The sequence below is a fragment of the Xenopus laevis genome, chromosome 8L (genome assembly GCF_017654675.1).
Source record: "Xenopus laevis strain J_2021 chromosome 8L, Xenopus_laevis_v10.1, whole genome shotgun sequence".
NCBI lineage: Eukaryota > Metazoa > Chordata > Amphibia > Anura > Pipidae > Xenopus > Xenopus laevis.
The window spans coordinates 3,518,969-3,545,222 of record NC_054385.1 but is presented as its reverse complement, the minus strand read 5'-3'; the positions used below and the strand labels follow the sequence as shown (position 1 = coordinate 3,545,222).

Below are 26,254 nucleotides of genomic sequence, written 5' to 3'. Positions count from 1 at the left end.
TGTAAAAAAACAGAAAAGACTTTGACCCCGCTGGGTGACAAAAGGACGTTTATTATCCAAGCGTATTACGACAACCGGAATGGAGAGAATATCCGGACTCTTGCCATCGTCAACCACAAGGACACGGCTGGATTCTCCTGCTTGTTCTACTGCAATATGTCTCACGGTGGAACTCCAGTCCAAGCACACGTGGACGTTCACGTGGATAGGTTCGGGTTTCCATATGGCACGGCCGATATCCTCTGCGAGGAGCCAAAAGCTTGCAACTCGCCTCGTATCTCGTTTATGAAGAACGGCCATGAGAAGGAAGGCAACATTCCATTTTTTGAGATCAAAAACCGCAACCCTCAGCCGATAACGTCCAACTTCACCGTCTGCATCTCCACCATGTTTGGGAACTACAGCAACGTCCTGCAGTTCATCCAGTCCATGGAGATGTACAAAATCCTGGGGGCGCAGAAGGTCACCATTTACAAAAACAGTTGCAGCTCCCTGATGGAAACAGTGCTGCAGTATTATGATGTCGAAGGGATTGTCGATGTGGTTGAGTGGCCAATTGACTCCTACTTGAACGTCTCCAACAAATGGCACTATTCAATGGATCCTAAAGATATTGGTTATTACGGGCAAGTCGCCGCACTCAACGACTGCCTTTACCGAAATATGTACAGCAGCAAGTTTGTGGTCCTTATAGACCCCGATGAGATCATTTTGCCGGTTAAATACAAAGACTGGAGGACCATGATGGAGGCTCTTGAGGCGGATCATCCTCAGGCCGGCGTGTTCCTCTTTGAGAACAACGTCTTTCCTAAAACAGTGTCCAACCCTAACTTAGAAGTAAAGACCTGGGAGTCTATACCTGGCGTTAATATACTGCAACACATTTACAGAGAACCCGTGCTGAAAAATACCTTTAACAACCGAAAAATGATAGTCAACCCAAGGACGGTCATTCAGACTTCCGTTCATTCTGTACTCATGGCCAACGCTGGGAGCATTGAAGTTCCTTCAGGTGACGCTCTTCTATATCACTGCCGAGAACCCGAACAGGCCTCGCTCAATAAGACTCAGCTCATACGGGACCCGACTCTGTGGAAATACAGGAGAGACTTGGTTAAAAATGTTGACAAAGTAATTCAAGGCCTAGTAGGACTTTAGCAAAAGGCCTTCTCCTCCTTCCATCAAAGTATGGAAGAACATCTGAAAAGCAAGGCCATAGTGAAGATTTTTTTTAGTCTTTGCAACATTTTATTTAGTATGAGTGAGTGCTCAATATATACAGTGAAGCAATAAGAGATGCACCGGATCGACCTTTTTGGGATTTGGCCGAATCCTGGAATCCTCGGTGAAAGATATGGCCGAATACCAAACCAAATCCTAATTTGCATATGCAAATTAGGGGCAGGAAAGGAAAAGGTGGGGAAAAAATGTTTTTTTACTTCTTTGTTTAGTGTCAAAAAGTCATGTGATTTCCCTTCCCACACCTAATTTACATATGCAAATTAGGATTCGGCCAAATCCATGTGTGTGGCTGAAGCAAATCCGAATAATGCTGAAAAAGGCCGAATCCTGAATTCTATGCATCCCTAGAAACAATAGGTACAATAGGCACAATAACCTCGAATCTTTAATGTGAACCACACTGTTAACTTTTAGTATGTTGTAGATCGGCCAATTCAAAGCATCTTTTCAATTGGTCTTTTTTTATATAGTTTTTGAATTATTTGCCTTCTTCTTCTGACTCTTTCCAGCTTTCAAACAAAGGCAAAGTCTCTGTAAGGCAACAAATGTATTGTTATTGTTTATTACTTTCTATTCAGGCCTCTCCTATTTATATTCCAGTCGCTTATTCAGATCAGTGCATGGTTGCTAGGGGAATTTGGACCCTAGCAACCAGACGGCTGAAATTACAAACTGGAGAGCTGCTAAATAAAATTAAAGAAGTCAAAAACCACAAATAATAAAAAATGAAGACCAATTGCAAATTGTCTCAGAATATCCCTCTCTACATCATACCGAGAGTTCATTTAAACTTAATTGCATAATTAATAGCATACCAGCATATCAATGATGATTAGCAGTTCCAATGTAAGGTTTTCCCTGTATCATTATGTTAATTGGTTCTGAAACCGTGTGTGATAAAATCAGAACTATATTCACGAAATTATTATGCTTTAATACTAGAGGTCCTCTGATTGGACGAGGGGGAGACAGGCTTCTAGATTTAACCATTTGGGGGAGAAATTCCAAAACTGCTCCCCACAACTGGGGTAATGGATTTCCCTGGCACCACAGGAGGGTGTTATATTGGACCTGCTATAAATGGAGGAGGGACTGAAGGACTCGTATATCAAATAATATATCAAATAATATTTATAATTGTCTGAACTGCTAATTGTCTTCTCTCAATTCACTCGTGTGGCTGCTGCTGGGGGGATTCACAGACGCAGAGGAGACATATTTATTGTCGCTTATCAGTCCGTATTCATCTTCCCATCCCCCGAGAGAAGTGACCAGTAACTGTGATTTAAATTTCATGTTAAAAACCTGCAGCTAAAATAATTTTGTTTAAAGTAATAAATAAAGAAATAAAATAAAGACTTTACCTGTGTAAGCCTTCTACTGTCTGGGCCCCCCAGCCACAACCCGAGGGCCCCTCCGCTCCCCACACCGACCTTATTTTAAGGGGGCAGAGGGCAGTTTTTTCCCTGGTCTCTCGTCGGCCCACCAGGAACCCGTCTGCTGCTTCCTATAAATTAAAGGGAACACACACCCAAAAACGGTTTCTGCGTAATTTAATTCGGAGACACTGTTCAATACACATCAAGGGTTGAAGTAAAAAAAAATGTGTTTTTCTAGCTATTTTTAGTGTACTTTAGAGGACAGTCCAAATTCAAATTTGAAAAAAATTTAAATTTATCATGTACTGTCTGTTTAAAACTTCAACTTTGACCAGTCCCATCTAAAACCTGCTGAATTGCTGTTTTAGCCTATGGGGGACCTCCTAGAACCCATACTTTTTTTTAAATTTTTTTTTGAAAATACTTCAAATCGAATTCGATCGAATACAGCCTATTCACCCGCAGGAAAAAAAAACATCTATTTTTTTTTAAAATATTTTTCAAACAAACTCCCATTACTTCGAAAATTGCGACCCTTGATAAATCTGCCCCATAGTTTCATAACGGCCACTGAAATCGCTATTGGTTTATCTCACCGCAAATTCACCGCAAATCCGTGCCAGGCAAATTTATTCACCCATCACTAGTTAAACCTTCTATTTTTTTTAAAAATATTTTTCAAAAAAACTCCCATTACTTCGAAATTGCGACCCTTGATAAATCTGCCCCATAGTTTCATAACGGCCACTGAAAGCGCTATTGGTTTATCTCATCTTGTTCTTTCTTACCCCTACCGGGTTCTGATTTTTTGGGGCAAATTTGCACCTGGGCAGTAACTAATGGCAACTGATGCTTCCATTGTTCTGTCACTGGCTGAAAAAAAGAATCTCATCACTGATCGGTTGCTATGGGTTACTGCCTAGGTGCAAATTTGCCTCCTGTCAATCATCTGACTTCTGCTAAATAGTTTGTGCTTCTGCCCCAGAGCTGCTGGGATATTTAGAACCCAAATCACTGGGGAAAAGAGTATGGCACTAGTGATGTGCAGGTTGGGATTTCGTCTTTTATAGACGTTGCACCTGCTTGCCCCGCCCCTTTTGTGACATCATCGGCGGGGTGGTCGGCGCGGGTCTATAAAACCAACATGGAAGTCGGATGCGGGCAGGAACGGGCCAATGGAGGGTGGGTTAGGCTCGGGTGCGGGTCGGGATTTCCCCAATTTATCAAGGGTCAAAATGAAAATTCAAAGTAAAAAAAATTCGAATTTCTAACGATTTTTTGTGTACTTCGACTAGGGAATAGTCCAAATTTGAAAAAAAATCCAAATTTATCATGTACTCTCTCTTTAAACCCTGCAGAAATGCTGTTTTAGCCTATGGGGGACCTCCTAGAACTTATAAGGAGTCGGATGCCGGCATCTGACTTCCGCATTGGTTTATAGACCCGTGCTGACCCGCCCCACCAATGATGTCACAAAAGGGGCGGGGCGAGCAGGTGCAGCGTCTATAAAAGACGAACCCAGAAGTCGGCATTTGATGGTGGTGGGCGGGGAGAGCAGAAGAAGAGCTCAACCTGCACCCGCCCGCCACCAGCGAAGAAGAGTCTGGGTCGGCCGAACCCGCCCGACCAGTGGGTAAACTCGTGGGTATCAGGCCGGCCCACACATCACTATATGGCAACATGAACTGACATGAGTTTGTAGTCGCCTTCCCATCCTCAAAATATCAACCTATCGGCCTGGGCTGCTCCTGCCATGGGGAAAGGTGAGACTCTCACTTATAGGGATACTGTCATAGGAAAAAAAATGTTTTTTTCCCAAAACATATCAGTTAATAGTGCTGCTCCAGCAGAATTGTGCACAGAAATCTGTTTCTCAAAAGAGCAAACAGATTTTTTATATTTCATTTTGAAATCTGACATATTGTCAGTTTCCTGGCTGGCCCCAGTCATGTGACTTGTGCTGTGATAAACTTCACTCTTTACTGCTGTACTGCAAGAAGGGTTGCCACCTTTTCTGAAAGGTTTTACCGGAGGGGGGTGGAGTGGGACGAAAAGGGGCAGTCTGTGATGCAAAAAGGAGCAGAGCCACATCACAAGAAGGCCAGAAGGCTGGAAAAAAAGGTAAGTTCTGAGTGAATTGGGGATGGGCCAAGGGCTATTTTTAAGGGTATTACAAATTTACTGGCAACTACATAGCCGTTAAATTTGTAATACCAGCCCTGACCTTGGCAGGTGTTTTACTGACTGGGCTGGTAAAATGCTGGCCGGGTGGCAACCCTAACTGCAAGTTGAAGTGATATCACCCCCCTCCCCCCAGCAGCCAAACAACAGAACAATGGGAAGGTAACCAGATAACAGCTCCCTAACACAAGATAACAGCTGCCTGGTAGATCTAAGAACAGCACTCAATAGTAAAATCTAGGTCCCACTGAGACACATTCAGTTACATTGAGTAGGAGAAACAACAGCCTGCCAGAAAGCAGTTCCATCTGGAAGTAATCATGGGGGGAGCAGTAGCATGTAGAGAGGCTACAAATGGGTTTCTACACAGTAACAATCCCCCATTCCGCTGTTTGCTGCCACTCGCTTTTACAACCCAGCCCAAGTGTTGGCGTTATATAAATACATTAATAATAATAATAATAAGTGTTGCAATTCACTCACTATTGGCTGCCAAACCACCCCCTAATCTCTATTGAAATGGGAAAAGCCCAAGAGATTAATAGAAATGTTTACTGAATGAAATAAAGTCAATGATACACTTGTCTGACCTCGAGGAAGACAAACAACATGGCAGCTCCCACTCCTTTGTGTCAATTCAATAGGGAAGGAGGGGCCCCGTTTACCAACCCAGGGGCTAAATTGCACCAATGCCGTGACCCAGTCGCACCTCTGATTTTATTTAATTTATTTATTTTATTATTTAATTTATTTTATTTCATTTATTATTTCATTCATTATTTTATTTATTATTTTATTTATTTCATTTATTATTTCATTCATTATTTTATTTATTATTTTATTCATTTCATTTATTATTTCATTTATTTTATTTATTATTTCATTTATTATTTCATTTATTATTTTATTTATTATTTCATTTATTTTATTTATTCGCTGTTTGTTAGTAAATAAGGCTGGGGCACAGAATAAACTTGAACACATTGCATTAAACTCAAACCAGTAATTATTAGGGGCCCCATCCATTTAATATATAGGAACCCTGGGGGGCCCGTAACTAGGCAACAGCTTTAATAAAAAGTCCCAGACAACTAAATCCAATGGTGGAGCTGGGAGGGGGTGATTTTCCCTTTATTCTGGAATGTACCAATCTACAAAGGGCGTGGGGAGGAGAAAAGTCAGAGGTTTGGAGCTGAGGGCGGCACAGGACACATATAGAGCTCTGCTGAGTATCTACACAAACAAGAGCCAACCTGCTCCTCCACAGGACTCAATATAATAGAATAATATGATATAATTACTGCTCATATAAAGGAAAAGGATGAAAAACAAATCCTCCTCCTTCTTCCCCATTAATAACATCAGTCTCATATAGGGGTATATTTCTCAAAGAGTGAAGTTAATAGTGAAGTTCCGCCACTAGAGTGAAATTCCGCCGCTCTCCACTTCCTGCTGGACACATTTTGCACCTTGTCCCCCAGGGACTTCCATGAAAAAGGGAATCAGCTGGGGACAGGAGGAAAACCACTCTGCTTACCCAGGAACAGTGCACTTCCTGCTGGACACATTTTGCACCTTGTCCCCTGGGGGACTTCCATGAAAAAGGGAATCAGCTGGGGACAGGGGGAAAACCACTCTGCTTACCCAGGAACAGTGCACTTCCTGCTGGACACATTTTGCACCTTGTCCCCTGGGGGACTTCCATGAAAAAGGGAATCAGCTGGGGACAGGGGGAAAACCACTCTGCTTACCCAGGAACAGTGCACTTCCTGCTGGACACATTTTGCACCTTGTCCCCTGGGGGACTTCCATGAAAAAGGGAATCAGCTGGGGACAGGGGGAAAACCACTCTGCTTACCCAGGAACAGTGCACTTCCTGCTGGACACATTTTGCACCTTGTCCCCCAGGGACTTCCATGAAAAAGGGAATCAGCTGTGGACAGGAGGAAAACCACTCTGCTTACCCAGGAACAGTGCACTTCCTGCTGGACACATTTTGCACCTTGTCCCCTGGGGGACTTCCATGAAAAAGGGAATCAGCTGGGGACAGGGGGAAAACCACTCTGCTTACCCAGGAACAGTGCACTTCCTGCTGGACACATTTTGCACCTTGTCCCCTGGGGGACTTCCATGAAAAAGGGAATCAGCTGGGGACAGGGGGAAAACCACTCTGCTTACCCAGGAACAGTGCACTTCCTGCTGGACACATTTTGCACCTTGTCCCCCAGGGACTTCCATGAAAAAGGGAATCAGCTGTGGACAGGAGGAAAACCACTCTGCTTACCCAGGAACAGTGCACTTCCTGCTGGACACATTTTGCACCTTGTCCCCTGGGGGACTTCCATGAAAAAGGGAATCAGCTGGGGACAGGGGGAAAACCACTCTGCTTACCCAGGAACAGTGCACTTCCTGCTGGACACATTTTGCACCTTGTCCCATGGGGGACTTCCATGAAAAAGGGAATCAGCTGGGGACAGGGGGAAAACCACTCTCCTTACCCAGGAACAGTGCACTTCCTGCTGGACACATTTTGCACCTTGTCCCCCAGGGACTTCCATGAAAAAGGGAATCAGCTGTGGACAGGAGGAAAACCACTCTGCTTACCCAGGAACAGTGCACTTCCTGCTGGACACATTTTGCACCTTGTCCCCTGGGGGACTTCCATGAAAAAGGGAATCAGCTGGGGACAGGGGGAAAACCACTCTGCTTACCCAGGAACAGTGCACTTCCTGCTGGACACATTTTGCACCTTGTCCCATGGGGGACTTCCATGAAAAAGGGAATCAGCTGGGGACAGGGGGAAAACCACTCTCCTTACCCAGGAACAGTGCACTTCCTGCTGGACACATTTTGCACCTCGACTAGGGAAGTCGTAAGCTGGGCAACCAAATGCAACAAATTTTCATCCAAAAAGTGATATTTTGACTATTGTGATTTTATCAAAAAATAAATATTTCACTATTTTCGCCCCACATCTTTTATTTTTTTTACCATTACTCAGAAATGTACAAAGTTACAAATAATCTCCCAGCTCCAGATCAGAGGCTCCTGTTTATGCGAATGAGCTCTGTATAAACAAACGTTCTATTTGTATCCAACCTGGAGGCAACAGACGAGAAACATAATCTTCCCATAACGAGGGAAATGCCCAGCTGGATGTTAATTCATCTAATTTCTGATCATTGAAAAGCAACAGAAATATAGGACAGTTGCTGCCAGTGTTACAGCTCCACCCAGTGGCTGATAAACAATTGGCAGCTCTTCAGTTTAGTCTTTTATTAGAGGTTAATCGGGGCCGTTAGCCCTTTAGCAGTAAAGATCTGTGTCTCCAAAGATGCCCCAGTAGCTCCCCATCTTCTTTTCTGCTGATTCACTGCACATGCTCTGTGCTGCTGTCACTTACTGAGCTTAGGGACCCACTCACAATATACAGTACACATAGAATAGAAATGTCACAATATAAGGCTGATTAGTAATTAATACACATAATTACTACATGGCAGCACAGAAACCAGTGCAATTAGCATCAGAATTGAATAATCAGCAAACCTGTAGCATCAGCTTATATTACAGCCAGGGAAGCTCATTTTCTGCTGGATAATTAGTGACGAGCCATAAGCTTAGCTTCTCACTGAGCATGTGCAGACACGCCCAACCAAACCCAAGATGGAGAAACTCCTGGGACAAGTTTGAAGGGCTGGATCATTATTACTGTAGAAATGCTGGACCTTTAGGCTGGTTCAATAAATTCAGTAAAGACAATAGGACATTTCTAGCCCAATTAATAGTTAGGGTTTAGTTCTACTTTAAGCCAATAAGAGAAGAGAGGAGGGGAAAAGATATAAACACTGAAATGTATCCAGGGGATTAAGAGTGTTGAGGAGTGTCGTATTTATCAGAAGCTCAAGGGACACAGAACAGGAATGTAACACAACAGGAGGGTTGAGGGAAATAAAAAACTTATTTTTCAGAATTTTTGGTCAAAGAATTAAGAGGTACTTAGAAGTCAAGTGGTTGGACAGAAAGTTGAAAAGCGCTGCATTGCGAGGCACTATTGTACATGCGTCTGTCCATTCAACCACTTACTCTGGGAAGCCCAGCCATTTATTTAAGGCAGAAAGTACACTCAAAAAAGGGGCGGTTCACCTTTAAATGAACTTCTAGTATCATGTCAGGAGGGATATTCTGAGACAATTTGCTATTGGTTTTCATTTTGTATATTTTTGGGTTTTTGGGTTATTTAGCTTTTTATTCAGCAGCTCTCCAGTTTGTAATTTCAGCCTTCTGGTTGCTAGGCTCCAAATTCCCCTAGTAACCATGCACTGATTTGAATAAGAGACTAGAATATGAATAGGAGAGGCCTGAATAGAAAGATGAGGAATAAAAAGTAGCAATAACAATAAGGGGCAGATTTTATCAAAGGTCGAGGTGAATTTTCGAATTTAAAAAATTCGAATTTCGATCTATTTTTGTGTACTTCGACTAGGGAATAATCCAAATTCTATTTGAATTTGAAAAAAATTCAATATCAAAATTTATCATGTACTGTATCTTTAAAAATGCAACCATTCACCATCTAAACCCTGACCAATTGCTGTTTTAGCCTATCGGAGACCTCCTAGAACCTATTTGGAGTCTATTGGTGGACTTTGAAAAATCTAACATTTTTTTTGGGAAAAACTTTGATTCGAATTTGATCTAATGCGCTATTACTTTGATTCGTCTGATTCAAATTTGGCCTACTCGATCAAAAATGGACCTATTCGGCCAAAAAAAAAACTTCAACTTAATTTCGGTTGGTCTTTTTGAATTAGAATTTCCAAGTTTTTCAAATGCAACCCTTGATAAATATGCCCCTAAATGTGTTTTTGTTTTTTTTTGTTTTTTTTTTTTATAAAGATGGGGTCAGTGACCCCTGTTTTTGAAGCTGGAAAGAGTTAAATAATTCAAAAAGGATATAAAAGAAAAAATTAAGGCCAGTTAAAAAGTGGGTTAGAATTGGCCATTCTATAACATACTAAAAAGTTAACTTTAAAGGTGAACTGTCCCTTTAACAGAGGCAGCAGTGTGTTTTGGTGCCTCCGGAGTCAACCTGAGAACTTTTGGTATAAACTGGAGGCATCGCAGGAATCAGCACAGTGAAAGAATCATCAACGGTCTGTTGATCTCAGAGTGTAGGGTCCAACAAGTCTTTTCACACCAGCCAAAATGGCTCCTACTGGATTGTACACTCAAATAAAGAGGGTCATTGCACCTGTCCTTGTTGTAAGTCCGTAGAAGAACCCAAGCCTTCTCCAATGTCCAACCAATGTCTATGAAAAAAAACCACAAGGAACTACCGAGGCTTTTACTTAGGAGGTTTCCTTCGTTTTTTGCGCCCTGAGTTGAGTAGCCCTATTTCCCCCAATACCTTATTCACCCGTAAAACTAAGTTGCTCTCGTACTTAGCCAGTATTGTATCTTCGATGAGGAATTCTTTGGCCAGGTCTTTCTGCTTTGGTTCCCGGTAATGACAAAGCCTTGCCACGTCAATAGGCACTTGGTACTGGTCGCCGGTAAATTCCAGCGCCACGTGGACCGACGTGGAGACCACGCTTCTCGGATTAACGATCATCTTGGTGGGGTTAATCTCGTCGGGTTGATTGGGTTCCCGGGAGACGTGATGGACAATGTTTAAGCCTGGTACAGAGCTCCATTCCGTCGGAGTCCGGGAATTCCTTTTGTCTTGCAAAGTGGTGGGGAAGACGTGGTTTTCAAACAGAAAAATGTCGGCGGTTACGTTGGAACGTTGTAAGAAATCCATCATTTCCGGCCAGTCCTGATGAAGGGCAGGCACGATCAGTTCATCGATGTCGTTGAGTAGTATGAACTTACTCCTGTACATGTGGCGGTAGATACAGTCGTTGAGGGCTGCCGTCTGCCCGTAGTAATGGAGCTCCCCCGGGTGCTCGGGGTAATGCCACCCAGTGGAAACGTTCAGGAACGAGGTGATTGGCCATGGTATCACCTCCAACACATTCTTCTCAATGTAGTAACGTAGGACCTTCTTCATGGTCGAGCTGGAGTCCGTGTGATAGAGGACAACCTTCTCGGCGCCCAGCATTCGGTACATCTCCATGGACTGAACAAACTGGAGGATGTTTCCGTAGGATCCGAACAAAGCCGAAATGCACACGAGGAAGTTGTACTCGAACTTCGGCGGCAACGTCTCTTGCTGGATATTTTGTACTTTCAAGACGGTGGGAGGAGCTTTGTCTGCGTTGATCGACACGTAGCGGGGCACCCTGTTGCCTTTCACGTTGCAGATGATGTCCGTGGTCCCATAGGGAAATTCAAAGTGATCCGAGTGAACCTGAAGTTCGGCCACGACGGTGTCATTGGCGTCGGGGAAACAAAAGCTGCAGAACAACGTCTCTTGTTCGTATCGGTGAGCGATTCCAACAATACGGACCACCCGGCCGCCCCGTAGATCCAGATACCCTGCGATGACGCATGTCCTGCTGCGGTGCAGCCTCACTATGATGTCTTTGGCCAGGTCTCCCTCACATGCACCGTCCTCCGATTTGGCCGATTTGATCAGAGGGGAAGTGAAGGTGTCGCCGTGCAGGATGATCTTCACTAGAAGCACAATGTAGATGAAGTAGAGAACCGTGAACGTGGAGAAGATGAGAGAGAAGAGTTTGCAGAGGTTTCCGATGGCCGCGCATGGTTTCATTCCTCTTTGTGGAACGCGGGGTGTCGGGGGAATGTTACTTCCTGGGTGCCATCGAGGCCACGGTCTGAAAGTAAAAGAGACATTGTTATTATGATGTAGAGAGGGATATTCTGAGACAACTTGCAATTGGTCTTCATTTTTTATTATTTGTGGTTTTAGCTTTTTATTCAGCAGCTCTGCAGTTTGCAATTTCAGCCATCTGGTTGCTAGGCACAAATTACCTTGGCAACCATGCATTGATTTGAATAAGAGACAGGAATATGAATATACAGTCGGGCAATAATAAGTAGCAATAACAATAAATGTGTAGCCTTACAGAGCATTTGTTTTTTAGATGGGGTCAGTGACCCCTGTTTGAAAGCTGAAAAAAGCAGAAAAAAACTATAACAAAGAAAAACGAAGACCAATTTAAAACCCCTTTAAAGAAGATATTGTCACTCTCTGGTTCATACAAGCTGCACACAAGGGAGGGGTTTGTTTATACAGCTCTCTAGCAGACATTCACCCCTCCAATTCCACTACCATCATTTATCATCAGCAGTAGAGATGTCGCGAACTGTTCGCCGGCGAACTTGTTCGCGCGAACATCGGGTGTTCGCGCTCGCCGGAAGTTCGCGAAAGTCGCGCGACGTTCGCCATTTTGGGTTCGCCATTGTTGGCGCTTTTTTTTGCCCTCTCACCCCAGACCAGCAGGTACATGGCAGCCAATCAGGAAGCTCTCCCCTGGACCACTCCCCTTCCCTATAAAAACCGAAGCCCTGCAGCGTTTTTTCACTCTGCCTGTGTGTGCTGAAGAGATAGTGTAGGGAGAGAGCTGCTGCCTGTTAGTGATTTCAGGGACAGTTGAAAGTTTGCTGGCTAGTAATCGTTTTGATACTGCTCTGTTATTGGAGGGACAGAAGTCTGCAGGGGTTTGAGGGACATTTAAGCTTAGGTAGCTTTGCTGGCTAGTAATCTACCTTCTACTGCAGTGCTCTGTATGTAGCTGCAGTGGGCAGCTGTCCTGCTTCTGATCTCATCTGCTGACTGCTGCAATAACAGTAGTCCTTGTAAGGACTGCTTTTATTTATTTTTTTGTTGTTTTACTACTACTACTACTACTACTATAAGAGCCCAGTGCTATTAGTCTAGCAGTGTTGGGGAGTGGGACTGGTGTGCTAATCTGCTGCTCCTAGTAGTTCAGCAGCACCAACTTTAATTTTTTTTTTTTAATATTCATTTTTTTTTATTTTACTTTTTTTTATTTTACTACCGCTGTAGTAGTGTATAAGTTGACCCTTTTAGGCATTATTTGCCCTGTAGGCATTATTTGCACACTGTTTTCTTCAACCCGCCATCTAGCTGTGTGACCTTGTTCACATTCTGTCTAAATATCCATAATATTACCGTCTCCAGAAAAAACACCGGAGTGACTTTTTTCAAGCAGCCATAATATATTTTACGTAATCCGTATCCACCGCTGTAGTAGTGTCTACGTTGACCTTGTAGGCATTGTTTGCCCAGTTTTTTTGGCCGCAGCCACTGAAGCACAGAGGCCAGAAAAAATATGCCATATAAATGCTGAAAATAGTAATTTTTTGCCATACGTTGACTCAACGTATATGGCAAAAAATGACTATTTTCAGCATTTATATGGCATATTTTTTCTGGCAACTGTGCTTCAGTGGCTGCGACCAAAAAAATGCATATTTTCTGCATTTATATGGCATAATTTTTCTGGCCTCTGTGCTTCAGTGGCTGCAACCAAAAAATTTTATATTTTCAGCATTTATATGGCATAATTTTTCTGGCAACTGTGCTTCAGTGGCTGCGACCAAAAAAATGCATATTTTCTGCATTTATATGGCATAATTTTTCTGGCCTCTGTGCTTCAGTGGCTGCAACCAAAAAAATTTATATTTTCAGCATTTATATGGCATAATTTTTCTGGCAACTGTGCTTCAGTGGCTGCGTCCAAAAAAACTGGGCAAACAATGTCTACAAGGTCAACGTATGGCGAAAAATTACTATTTTCAGCATTTATATGGCATATTTTTTGTGGCAACTGTGCTTCAGTGGCTGCGTTCAAAAAAACTGGGCAAACAATGCCTACAAGGTCAACGTATGGCAGTTGTTTAAAGAGAACAGTAGATTACTAGCCAGCAAAGCTACCTAAGCTAAAATGTCCCTCAAATCCCTGCAGAGTTCTGTCCCTACAATACAGAGCAGTATCAAGCAGATTACTAGCCAGCAAGCTTACTATCATCTGTCCCTGAAATCACTAACAGCTCTCCCCCTACACTATCTCTTCCAAGCACACACAGGCAGATTTTTCAGATACATTTTTGCCCTTGATCCCCCTCTGGCATGCCACTGTCCAGGTCGTTGCACCCTTTAAACAACTTTAAAATCATTTTTCTGGCCAGAAATGTCTTTTCTAGATGTTAAAGTTCGCCTTCCCATTGAAGTCTATGGGGTTCGCGAACCGTTCGCGAACCGCTCGCATTTTTGCGCAAGTTCGCGAATATGTTCGCGAACTTTTTTTCCGACGTTCGCTACATCCCTAATCAGCAGCTCTCCAGTTTGCAATTTCAGCCGTCTGGTTGCTAAGGTCCAAAATCCCCTAGCAACCATGCATTGATATGAATAAGAGACTGGAATATGAAAGGAGAGGCCTGAATGGAGAGATGAGGAATAAAAAGTAGCAATAACAATACATTTGTAGCCTTACAGAGTTTTTTTTTAGATGAGGTCAGCGATCCCCATTTGAAAGCAAAAGAGCAAGGCATATATAATAATATAATGACGACCAACTGCAACGTTGCTGGGAACCGGACATTCTAGAACATACTAAAAATGACCTTGAAGGACACGCAAACCCTCGAAACAAATGAATGCAAAAAAAAGCAACTCTTCTGCTGTTCATTTCGGCCGACCATACACCATCGGCAGAAAACGAAGTGAGTGAGAAAAGGAAAGCCCGTGATGTTGTTCTGCTTGGAAAATAAAGTGTGAGGTGAGAAGAGCCCGGTCTGTTCCAAACCTCTTCTTTTAAGGGACGTATGTCGGGCCGATATGACCAGCAGGTGGCGCAGTTGCATTCAATTCATTACTTTCTCACAACATGCAGGATTTGATGCAACAAATATTGCGATTATTAAACAGCTTCTTTAGTGACCAGAAAAACAAGTCAGTGCAAATAAAACGCCATTCCCTCTGCACTTTATTATCCCGAGCTAAATAATCCCCTGGTATAAAAGTCTCTCTGTTTGGATGCGACATACTCGCCCCAGTGCCAACACTTGAACTCACTCGCTGGAAACATCACTTATTTATTACTGCGCCCCAGCCCAATGGACTCTGTTGTTTTTTTCTCATTTCTCACGATTTTTATTTGGGGACCCACACAAGATGCACCTTACAGGGGTGGCTCAGCTTTAATATAGAATGGCCAATGCTAAGCAATTTTTCAATTGGTCTTCATTATTCATTTTTCTTTTAGTTTTTAAATGATTTGCCGTTTTTCTTCTGACTCTTTCCAGCTTTCAAATGGGGGTCACTGACCCCTTCTAAGGCTTCTGTAAGGCTACAAATATATTGTTACTGCTACTTTTTATTCCTCATCTTGCTATTCAGGCCTCTCCTATTCGAGTCTCTTATTCAAATCAGCGCATGGTTGCTAGGGGAATTTGAACCCTAGCAACCAGATTACAAACTGGAGAGCTGCTGAATAAAAAGCTAAATAAGTCAAAAACCACAAATAATAAAAAATGAAAACCAATTGCAAATTGTCTCAGAATATCTCTCTCTACATCATACTAACAGTTCATTTAAAGAGATTTTAAGATTTTAAAATCTCCAAGGCTACTCTGTGCCACATGACTTTACAGTTTGTTGAGTTTCTTAAAGGAACAGTAACATGGGGGTCAGCCATTCACTGCACAGGATAACATAATGGTCCTGTAGTATCCCATTGTATTCTACAGAGTTTATCGGTTATCCGCTATGTGAACTGAACGGACGCAGTTACAGCGCTGCTCAAGTATAAATCCTTTGTGATAAAGGTATTAAAGAGCCCACGGCATATAGATAAAACAGCTAATCTCAGGGATTGTGGAGCTATTACTCTTCTCCAACCCAAACAACTTTTTCTGGAAAACCTCAGAACTGCACAGGGAGGCAAATAACCCCAAACAATCCTCAGTCAGCTTTCCTGTACCCTCTGCTTTTATCTCATTTTGAAACAAATCCAAATCTAAAGAGTTCACCGGCCGGTGGAGAGATTAGTTGGCGCCGAGATCCAAATCCATCGGTTCTGATGATCCGGCAACAGTCAAGCTTTTCACATGGGACACGATTTGTCTTTGGCTCTTTTATTAACCAATCACATACTGAGATTTTGTGCAAAAAAAACCCAAATTAATCCAATATACCATAGTTGCTAGGGTCTGACTTCCCCTAGCAACCATGCATGCTTTAAATATAAATAGGAGAGGGTCTGAATAGAAAGAGGAGTGATAAAAAGTAGCAATAACAATACATTTGTAGCCTTACAGAGGCTTTAGAAGGGGTCAGTGACCCTCATTTGAAAGCTTTTAAGAGAAGAAAAATGGAAATAATTAAACAACTGTAGAAAAAAAAAATAATGAAGACCAATTGAAAAAGTTTCTTAGAACTGCCCATTCTATAACAGTAATCCTGGGTGTTCTGGTCTAAAATAGATCCTGAAAGGGGTTCTTTAAATGAACTGTCAGTATGATGTAGAGAGGTATATTGCGAGACAATTTGCAATTGGTTTTCATTTTTTATTTAATTAGGTTTTTATTCATTGCAATTTCAGCAATCAGGTTGCTAGGGTGCAAATTCCCCTAGCAACCATGCACTGATGTGAATAAGAGACTGGAATATGAATTCGAGAGGCCAACAAAACATTTGGAGCCTTACAGAAGTCTTAGAAGAGGGTCAGTGACCCCCATTTGAAAGCTGGAAAGAGTCAGGCAAATCATTCAAAAACTATAAAAAATAAATAATGAAGACCAATGAAAAAGCTGCTTGGAATAAGCCACACCGAAAGTTAACTTACAGAATATAAAGTAGAATATTCCCACTTACATTGCTCGTCTTGGAATGTTGGGCAGCAGTCCTGGGCTGTGGACGGACACACGGCCGAGAATGACTAGTGTCTCATAGGTCGCTATAGGGTGTTATGGGCTGCTATAGGGTGTTATAAGGTGCTATAGGGTGTTATAAGGTGCTATAAGGTGTTATAGAGTGCTATAGGGTGTTATGGGGTGCTATAGTGTGTTATAGGGTGCTATAAGGTGTTATAGGATGTTATGGAGTACTATAGGGTGTTATAAGGTGCTATAGGGTGTTATAAGGTGCTATAAGGTATTATAGGGTGTTATAGGGTGCTAAAGGGTGTTATAAGGTGCTATAGGGTGTTATACGGTGCTATAGGGTGTTATACGGTGCTATAGGGTATTATAAGGTGCTAAAGGGTGTTATAGGGTGCTATAAGGTGTTATAGGGTGTTATAGGGTGCTAAAAGGTGTTATAGGGTGTTATAAGGTGTTAAAGGGTGTTATAAGGTGCTATAGGGTGTTATAAGGTGCTAAAGGGTGTTATAAGGTGCTATAGGGTGTTATAAGGTGCTATAGGATGCTATACGGTGTTATGGGTGTTATAAGGTGCTATAGGGTGTTATAAGGTGCTATAGGGTGTTATAAGGTGCTAAAGGGTGTTATAAGGTGTTATAGGGTGCTATACGGTGCTATAGGGTGTTATAGGGAGCTATAGGTGCCGCTTATTTCTTGCTGAGGTAACTGAAGAAAATGGCAAGTATAAAGCTGTGACATTGCTTCTTGTTTTCCACATAGAGCCTGAGCTTTTTTCCTGGCAGCGCCGGTACAAAAACAAGCCGCCCCCTAACCACGCGTTGGCCCGATGAAGAGGGGGGAAAATATGTCTCAGTTCAGGCAAAAGAGTCGGAGGGAGGAAACTGCCCCCGGTACAAAAAAACAAATGCAAAGTCACAAGTGGAGCCAAGGTGAGTTTTTATGGATAAGTGGGGGTGAGACAAAGCTCAGGAGCACCGTGATGCCACGTTCAGTTCTATCCGGAGGCTGAAGAGGACTCAGTAAGTCAGTGTATAATTCAATATTATTACAATATAATACAATAAATAGAATTCTAGTAGAAGTGTATAGAAGTGTACAAGCACCCCCTGTACTATACATGGACCCAATCATCATAGGAACCCAAATACCTGCTCTGATTGGCCACTGGCCAATTACCACATTCCACTGAACGCCAATGGTTTTTGGACTTTTCCCCATATGCAATATAAAGCACTAAGTTTGCCCAGGGGCAGTTACCAATAGCAACCAATAGGATCTTTGCTTTTAAGCAGGTGACTAGTATATGCTACCTTTTGTTACGGGTTACTGCTCCTGGGCAAACTTACGGGGGTCATTTATCAACACTGGGCAAATTTGCCCATGGGCAGTAACCCATGGCAACCAATCAGATTGCTGCTTTCATTGTTTTACTTGCAGCTGGCTTTAAAAAAGCGAATCACATATTGGTTGCTATGGGTAACTGCCCATAGGTATATTTGAACCAGTGTTGATAAATGAGCCTAGGGGGCAGATTTATCAAGGGTCGAAGTGAAAATTCGAATTTCGAGCTATTTTTGTGTACTTCAACTAGGGAACAGTGCAAATTCGATTTGAATTTGAAAATAATTTGAAAGTTTTTAGCCTATGGGGGACCTCCTACAACCTATATGGAAAAGTCAAAGTCAAATCAAAAAATTCGATCTTACTTCGATTCGAACGATCAAATACAGCCTATTCACCCGGAAAAAAAAAACTTTGATTTTTTTTTTTAATAAATTTCAGTTGTTTTTTTTTTTTTTTATCCGAATTTCGAAGTTATGGGAGTTGAAAAAAAAAACTCTGACCCTTGATACATCTGCCCCCAAGTGTCTTTTATTACATAACCCCCTTTTGGGGTTTAATATTTGCCCAGGGACTTGCTTAGATCATAAAACGTTAGATACATCTCTGTATCAGCCATTCAGTCCAATCGAGGAATATCTAGTAAAGCAGGAAAGTGTTCACTCCTTCAACTGGACCTCTGTCTGGGCTTCCAGGACTATATAAAGGCCAGTGTCTCCTATTTAGCCCTTAAACTGGGCCCCTAAGCCAAGCCTCTACTCCACCTTAGAAAGAATAAGCTGACAATATGGAAATCACTGGAGTAGAGTCAGGTACCTGTGGGTTGCCATGGAATACCCAAAAAGTGGTTGGGTTTCAGGCCAAAAGTTGAGAGAAAAGTCCGAGGGTGACCCATCTGGGTGCCCAGCTAAGGTGTAGGACTGGTCCTTTCCTGAGGTTATGGCAAAAATGTCTCCTCCCCTATCTATGTGATTAAGCTCCATTGTGACGTCACTTCTGGTTCACTGTGACGTCACTTCCAGTATCATGGGTCCCTGGTTGCAAGGTAAGTTAACTATTAGTTAGTTTGCAGGTCAGCGGGTCTGGGTTGGGCACGGGTCTGCCCAACGGGTCCCTGTAGGAGGCAAAAATGAGCTGGGTGGCCAGCCTGACACAGAGACAATGGCTTCAGAGGTTAAGGCTAAACTCACCCTGGACCCATTGCTGCCTCCACCCCCCACAGCTCACCTTTTTGGCGCCAGAGGGGCTCCACGATGATGGCTCAGAGAAGCACAATTGTTCTAGAAACTTGAAAACTGGAAATTCAGCTGTCACCCCCGGTAACCAAAACGGGCGCACAGCTAAACGGAGTCCGATACCCACACAAAATCCATGCAAAAGAGTCGCGCTCCCACTAGGAATACTTTCCCTTACTGACCCCAGTCCCCCGGCTCATCTTCCATCCACAGTTTATAAAACATTAAGGAATCTATTGACAGTTGCTGCGGTTTTAATGTTGGTCTGATATTGCTATTATAGGAAAGTCTTCCAACTGGAGCTCTGGAACATCCCAGCTATTCCCTGGCACCACAACTGCAACTCTCTGCAGCCCTCCAGCTGGCGCCTCTCACACTCCCTCCTCTCACTACATTTGCCTCTTTCATTTTCAATGAAACAGTGTTTTGTATTTCCAATTCTACATATAAACAGAGAAACACTGGATGTGGCTCAGTTACTGATGGGAGATATAGGAAACGAAGAACAGAAAAGCTGTCCCTGCAACAAGGCAAATCTCACTGCAGCCACATCAATTCCATTGGTCACTTTAACTCCACAAATAACGATTCTGTGCAGCACAGAGTGACCAATGCTCCTTAGATCTAATAGATACATATAGACAGACAGACAGACAGATATACAACCCCAATTTTACATTTCCCAAGGGACATCAAAATTCCATAAATCCTGGAAAACACAAAATCAGGGGGGGAAGAAGATGCCGCTAGTCTGTAGGGGAACAGCAACATAAAATAGTGTAAATCCCAGGGAAACATTCATTTTGGGGTACTATAGACAGGAATAAAAAGGGGATTTGGTTGCGCCCAAGTCCATGAAGTTCCACGGGAACCAAAGCTGAACCCCCTGAAATCCACGTCAGCTCGGGGCAACTCCATGTGACAAGTTTATCAATCACAGATGCTGCCATATTTCACAACATTTTTCAGATTTCTTTATGGCAGATAAGGATCAGATTTGGTTCCGGATTTGACCCGATCTTACAGACAGACAGACAGATAGGGATATGGATAAAACACAGCGTTAGAGATAGACAGACAGACAGACACATAGGGATATGAATAAAACAGAGTCAGAGATGGACAGACAGACAGACACATAGGGATATGAATAAAACAGAGTCAGAGATGGACAGACAGACAGACACATAGGGATATGAATAAAACAGAGTCAGAGATGGACAGACAGACACATAGGGATATGAATAAAACAGAGTCAGAGATGGACAGACAGACAGACACATGGGGATATGAATAAAACACAGAGAGTTAAAGATGGACAGACAGACAGACACATGGGTATATGAATAAAACACAGAGTCAGAGATGGACAGACAGACAGACACATAGGGATATGAATAAAACACAGAATCAGAGATGGACAGACAGACAGACACATAGGGATATGAATAAAACAGTCAGAGATGGACAGACAGACAGATACATGGGGATATGGACAGACAGACAGTAAATAAATATAAATATTGGGACAGATAGACAGACAGTGTCAGTAACACAGGGGGTCCCCAGCCCAGTCGGCTCCAGTATAACGGCCGATCCAGCCAATCCCGACACAGACCTGGGGGAGACAGTCGCGCGCGATCTGCAATTTAAAGGAGCCGGTGACAAAGGAATATCCACCCCCCCCCCCCAGAAACGCCCTCCCGTTTGCTGCGGGTCTTCAGGTCGAGTCTTTACCTTTAGCTGCAGCCTGCAGCGGAGGGAGCGGTTTGTAGCGATTGTATTAGTGCGCCTGTCGCAGCTTCTCTCCGACCTCCACTTGCCGCTTCCCCGTGTGTCCTGAGTTATTATTCTCTCTATTCTCTACACTCACATCTACTGCTGCTGCTGCTGGTGGGGCCGGCGCTTCCCAAAATGGGTCTGAGGCTCCTCCCGCCTCTAATTATATCCCTTTATTTTCTGCCTGAGACTGAGGCAGCAGCTCCCCCTCCTCCTGCACTGACTGAATATTCAGCTGAGCACTCAGCGGCCACACGGGAGTCTGTCGCATACAACTGTCGCACTTTTATTCTTCTAACACCAACAAATCGCTCTTTATACAGAGGCTTTTCCTTTATGCAACATTTCACATTTTAAGGGACATCAAAAGTCAAGGTTACTGACCTTACTGGGATTTATCCACAATTATCCCTATTTTATACAGTCATGTCAAATATTAGTTACAATAAGCACTCACCCCAAATCTCCCCCTAACTGGCCTTCAGACTGGGCCCCCTTAGCTCATAACAAGGTTACAGATATATAGAAACATTGGGGTGTCACCCTGCTATAGTTCCAGGGGTACCCAGGGTACAAATAAACACTCACCCCAAATCTCCCCCTAACTGACCTTCACACTGGACCCCCTTAGCTCATAACAAGGTTACAGATATATAGAAACATTGGGGTAACAGTCACCCTGCTATAGTTCCAGGGGTACCCAGGGTACAAATAAGCACTCACCCCAAATCTCCCCCTAACTGACCTTCAGACTGGGTCCCCTTAGCTCATAACAAGGTTACACATATATAGAAATATTGGGGTGTCACCCTGCTATAGTTCCAGGGGTACCCAGGGCACAAATAAATACTCACCCCAAATCTCCCCCTAACTGGCCTTCAGACTGGGTCCCCTTAGCTCATAACAAGGTTACAGATATATAGAAACATTGGGGTAACAGTCACCCTGCTATAGTTCCAGGGGTACCCAGGGTACAAATAAGCACTCACCCCAAATCTCCCCCTAACTGACCTTCAAACTGGGTCCCCTTAGCTCATAACAAGGTTACAGATATATAGAAATATTGGGGTGTCACCCTGCTATAGTTCCAGGGGTACCCAGGGTACAAATAAACACTCACCCCAAATCTCCCCCTAACTGACCTTCAGACTGGGCCCCCTTAGCTCATAACAAGGTTACAGATATATAGAAACATTGGGGTGTCACCCTGCTATAGTTCCAGGGGTACCCAGGGCACAAATAAGCACTCACCCCAAATCTCCCCCTAACTGACCTTCAGACTGGGCCCCTTAGCTCATAACAAGGTTACAGATATATAGAAACATTGGGGTAACAGTCACCCTGCTATAGTTCCAGGGGTACCCAGGGTACAAATAAACACTCACCCCAAATCTCCCCCTAACTGACCTTCAGGCTGGGCCCCCTTAGCTCATAACAAGGTTACAGATATATAGAAACATTGGGGTGTCAACCTGCTATAGTTCCAGGGGTACCCAGGGTACAAATAATCACTCACCCCAAATCTCCCCCTAACTGACCTTCAGACTGGCCCCCTTAGCTCATAACAAGGTTACAGATATATAGAAACATTGGGGTAACAGTCACCCTGCTATAGTTCCAGGGGTACCCAGGGTACAAATAAGCACTCACCCCAAATCTCCCCCTAACTGACCTTCAGACTGGGCCCCCTTAGCTCATAACAAGGTTACAGATATATAGAAACATTGGGGTGTCACCCTGCTATAGTTCCAGGGGTACCCAGGGTACAAATAAGCACTCACCCCAAATCTCCCCCTAACTGACCTTCAGACTGGGCCCCCTTAGCTCATAACAAGGTTACAGATATATAGAAACATTGGGGTAACAGTCACCCTGCTATAGTTCCAGGGGTACCCAGGGTACAAATAAACACTCACCCCAAATCTCCCCCTAACTGACCTTCAGACTGGGCCCCCTTAGCTCATAACAAGGTTACAGATATATAGAAACATTGGGGTAACACTCACCCTGCTATAGTTCCAGGGGTACCCAGGGTACAAATAAACACTCACCCCAAATCTCCCCCTAACTGACCTTCAGACTGGGCCCCCTTAGCTCATAACAAGGTTACAGATATATAGAAACATTGGGGTGTCACCCTGCTATAGTTCCAGGGGTACCCAGGGTACAAATAAGCACTCACCCCAAATCTCCCTCTAACTGACCTTCACACTGGACCCCCTTAGCTCATAACAATGTTACAGATATATAGAAACATTGGGGTAACAGACACCCTGCTATATTTCCAGGGGTACCCAGGGTACAAATAAGCACTCACCCCAAATCTCCCCCTAACTGGCCTTCAGACTGGGCCCCCTTAGCTCATAACAAGGTTACAGATATATAGAAACATTGGGGTGTCACCCTGCTATAGTTCCAGGGGTACCCAGGGTACAAATAAGCACTCACCCCAAATCTCCCCCTAACTGACCTTCACACTGGACCCCCTTAGCTCATAACAAGGTTACAGATATATAGAAACATTGGGGTAACAGTCACTCTGCTATAGTTCCAGGGGTACCCAGGGTACAAATAAGCACTCACCCCAAATCTCCCCCTAACTGACCTTCAGACTGGGCCCCCTTAGCTCATAACAAGGTTACAGATATATAGAAACATTGGGGTAACAGTCACCCTGCTATAGTTCCAGGGGTACCCAGGGTACAAATAAGCACTCACCCCAAATCTCCCCCTAACTGGCTCATATAGAAGTAGATGAGATGTATGTAGGGGAGCAGACAGGTATAATCACTAATATTACCCCAGGGAAGTTCATTATGTGGATATTTGGGTTTCGTTACTTGTTCTGAAGGATTTGGGAGAATGGACTTTCTAAACAAGGGTTCAATTGGTCTTCATTATTTGCCTTCTTCTGACTCTTTCCAGCTTTCAAATGGGGGGTCGCCGACCCCATTTAAAAAAAAACGAATGCTCTGTAAGGCTGTGTGTGTTTTTTTTCAAGACCGTTATTTTTAATATAATCACCGGGGAAAAAATACGAATGTTGATAAATAACCCCCTAGTGAGTCGTTAGTTGACCTTTAAATAGAGGTGTGGGAGAATTACTAGCGGAGTGGATTATACCGGATGAGATGAGGGAGAGATTAGTGTCGGACGGAAGGATCAGTAGAAACATATGGCCGGGCAGTTTCTATAAACAGCTCACAAACAATAACAGCAGAAATCCACCCACTAGAGCTGACACTCTACTTTAGGTGCTGCACATACAGGATGGGTTGTCTTCAGCTGTCCGCAGAACTGTTTATTTTATTAGGCCAAATGTGAATGTATCTTTTCCATTGATATTGAGGACAATGATGGCAGTGGGGTAGGGGGTGAATGTCTGCTGGAGAACTGTATAAACAAACCCCTCCCTTGTCTGCAGCTTGTATGAACCAGGGAGTGACAATGTCTTCTTTAAAGAGGTGGTTCACCTTTAAGATACCTTTTAGTATATTATACAATGGCCAATTCAAAGCAACTGTTCAATCGCCCTTCATTTATCTTTGTTATAGTTATTTTTCTGCACTTTTTAGTTTTCAAACAGGGGTCACTGACCCCATCTAAGAAACAAATGCTCGGTAAGTCTACAAATGTATTGTTATTTCTTCTTCTTATTATTATTACACAATGGTCTAGTCAGGCCTCTCCTATTCATATTCCAATCTCTTGCATGGTTGCTAGGGGATTTGGGCCTTGGCAACCAGATGGCTGAAATTGCAGCTTTCAAACAGGGGTCACTGACCCCATCTATGAAACAAATGCTCTGTAAGGCTACACATGTATTGTTATTTCTTATTATGGTCTATTTAGGCCTCTCCTATTCATATTCCAGTCTCTTATTCAAAGCAATGCATGGTTGCTAGGGGAATTTTAACGATAGTAACCAGATTGGTGAAATTGCAAACTGGAGAGCTGCTGAATAAAAAGCTAAATAAGTCAAAAACCACAAATAATAAAAAATGAAAACCAATTGCAAATTGTCTCAGAATATCCCTCTGTACAACATACAAACAGTTCATTTCAATGCACCTATTATCTGGTTGCTAGGGCCGACTAAGGTAGGTAACCAGGCAGAGCATTGATCTCTATTAAAGGGAAAGCTGCAACAGGGCAAGGGCTCCCTCTAGTGGAGGCAAAGTGACTCCCACCCAAAGCAGCCAGTATTTTACAAAATTGGTCGCACTGCCGTGCATCATGGGAAAAGACACAGAGGTTTAGGTGAAAGGATTTATTGTAACATTGTAAAACACCAATAAAAGACAAACCTTTTAACAAAAGCAGCGGATCACTCCGCACATCAGGTTCTGCAAAAAAAAAATCTCTTTTAAATAAAAAGTCTGAACCCGTTAAACACAGTCTTAACACTGATCAGTTGCTGCCGGTCTCCTCCGCTTTCTTTGGGTCGGGGGGGACGTATATTAGGAAATAAACTATTGGGGGTTTAATGCAGTCACATCAACATAAGGCAACATCTATCTGGTTACTATGGATTCCCGGCATAGCAACCCCACCTAACGCCCTCTCCATTAGGCTCATTTATGCATCAGCTGCAGGCGAGAAGTTAAAGGGGAACGTAAACCCCACAAATGAATAAACTTACTCACTTTTTATTTATAGCGATTTTATTTAAATCAATTTCCTATTTCTACTGCTTTCTGACACATTCGCAGTTTTAGACTCAGGCTTTTTTTCAGCGTTAAACTGTCAGCGCCCCGGCGTTATGTGGCCACGCAGGTGACAGTTAGGGTCGCTGACACAGCCGGGATGGTATCAGCAGTCTAAAACATCTAATATCTCAGAAACCACCAAAAACAAAACCGCAGAAAATGATAGGAGTGGTTTATCTTTAAGTTAACTTTTAGTAAGGCCAATTCTATGCAACTTTTCAATTGGTCTTCATGATTTATAGTGTTTCAATCATTTGCCTTCTACTTCTGACTCTTTTCAGCTTTCAAATGGGGGGATTCAGTCTTTTTCAGAAGGATTTGGATTCAGCCGAACCGAATTTGAATATGCAAATTAGGGCCGGAGAGGGAAATTGCGTGACTTTTTGTCACAAACAACTAGAAAGGTTTTCCCTTTCCCACCGCTTATTTGCATATGCAAATTAGGATTTGTATTCGGCCAAATCGTTCGCAAAGGATTTGGGGGGTTCGGCCGAATCCAAAGTAGTGGATCCGGTGCATTTCTAGTTATTTATCAAAATCCGAAAATCACATTTTTAAATACATACTCGACCAC

The 26,254-nt window shown here is 43.2% G+C and overlaps 1 protein-coding gene across 3 annotated transcripts; it reads right to left on the bottom strand.

The window, feature by feature from the left end:
- On the bottom strand, positions 1-21,431 carry LOC108698172 (beta-1,4-galactosyltransferase galt-1). Of its 3 annotated transcripts, XM_041572319.1 has the most exons (3): positions 20,930-21,431; positions 10,247-11,581; positions 1-1,089 (listed from the first exon to the last, which is right to left on the bottom strand). In XM_041572319.1, the coding sequence occupies exons 2-3, from the start codon at positions 11,515-11,517 to the stop codon at positions 1,068-1,070; spliced, it is 1,293 nt and encodes a 430-aa protein (XP_041428253.1). In that variant the 5' UTR covers positions 11,518-11,581; positions 20,930-21,431; the 3' UTR covers positions 1-1,067. The 3 variants fall into 3 exon arrangements, with proteins under 3 accessions (XP_041428253.1, XP_018084952.1, XP_041428252.1); XM_018229463.2 differs by lacking the exon at positions 1-1,089 and having other exon boundaries at positions 9,717-11,581; positions 20,930-21,430; XM_041572318.1 differs by lacking the exons at positions 1-1,089; positions 20,930-21,431 and adding an exon at positions 16,609-17,908 and having other exon boundaries at positions 9,717-11,581.
- Between the last annotated feature and the right edge of the window lie 4,823 nt (positions 21,432-26,254).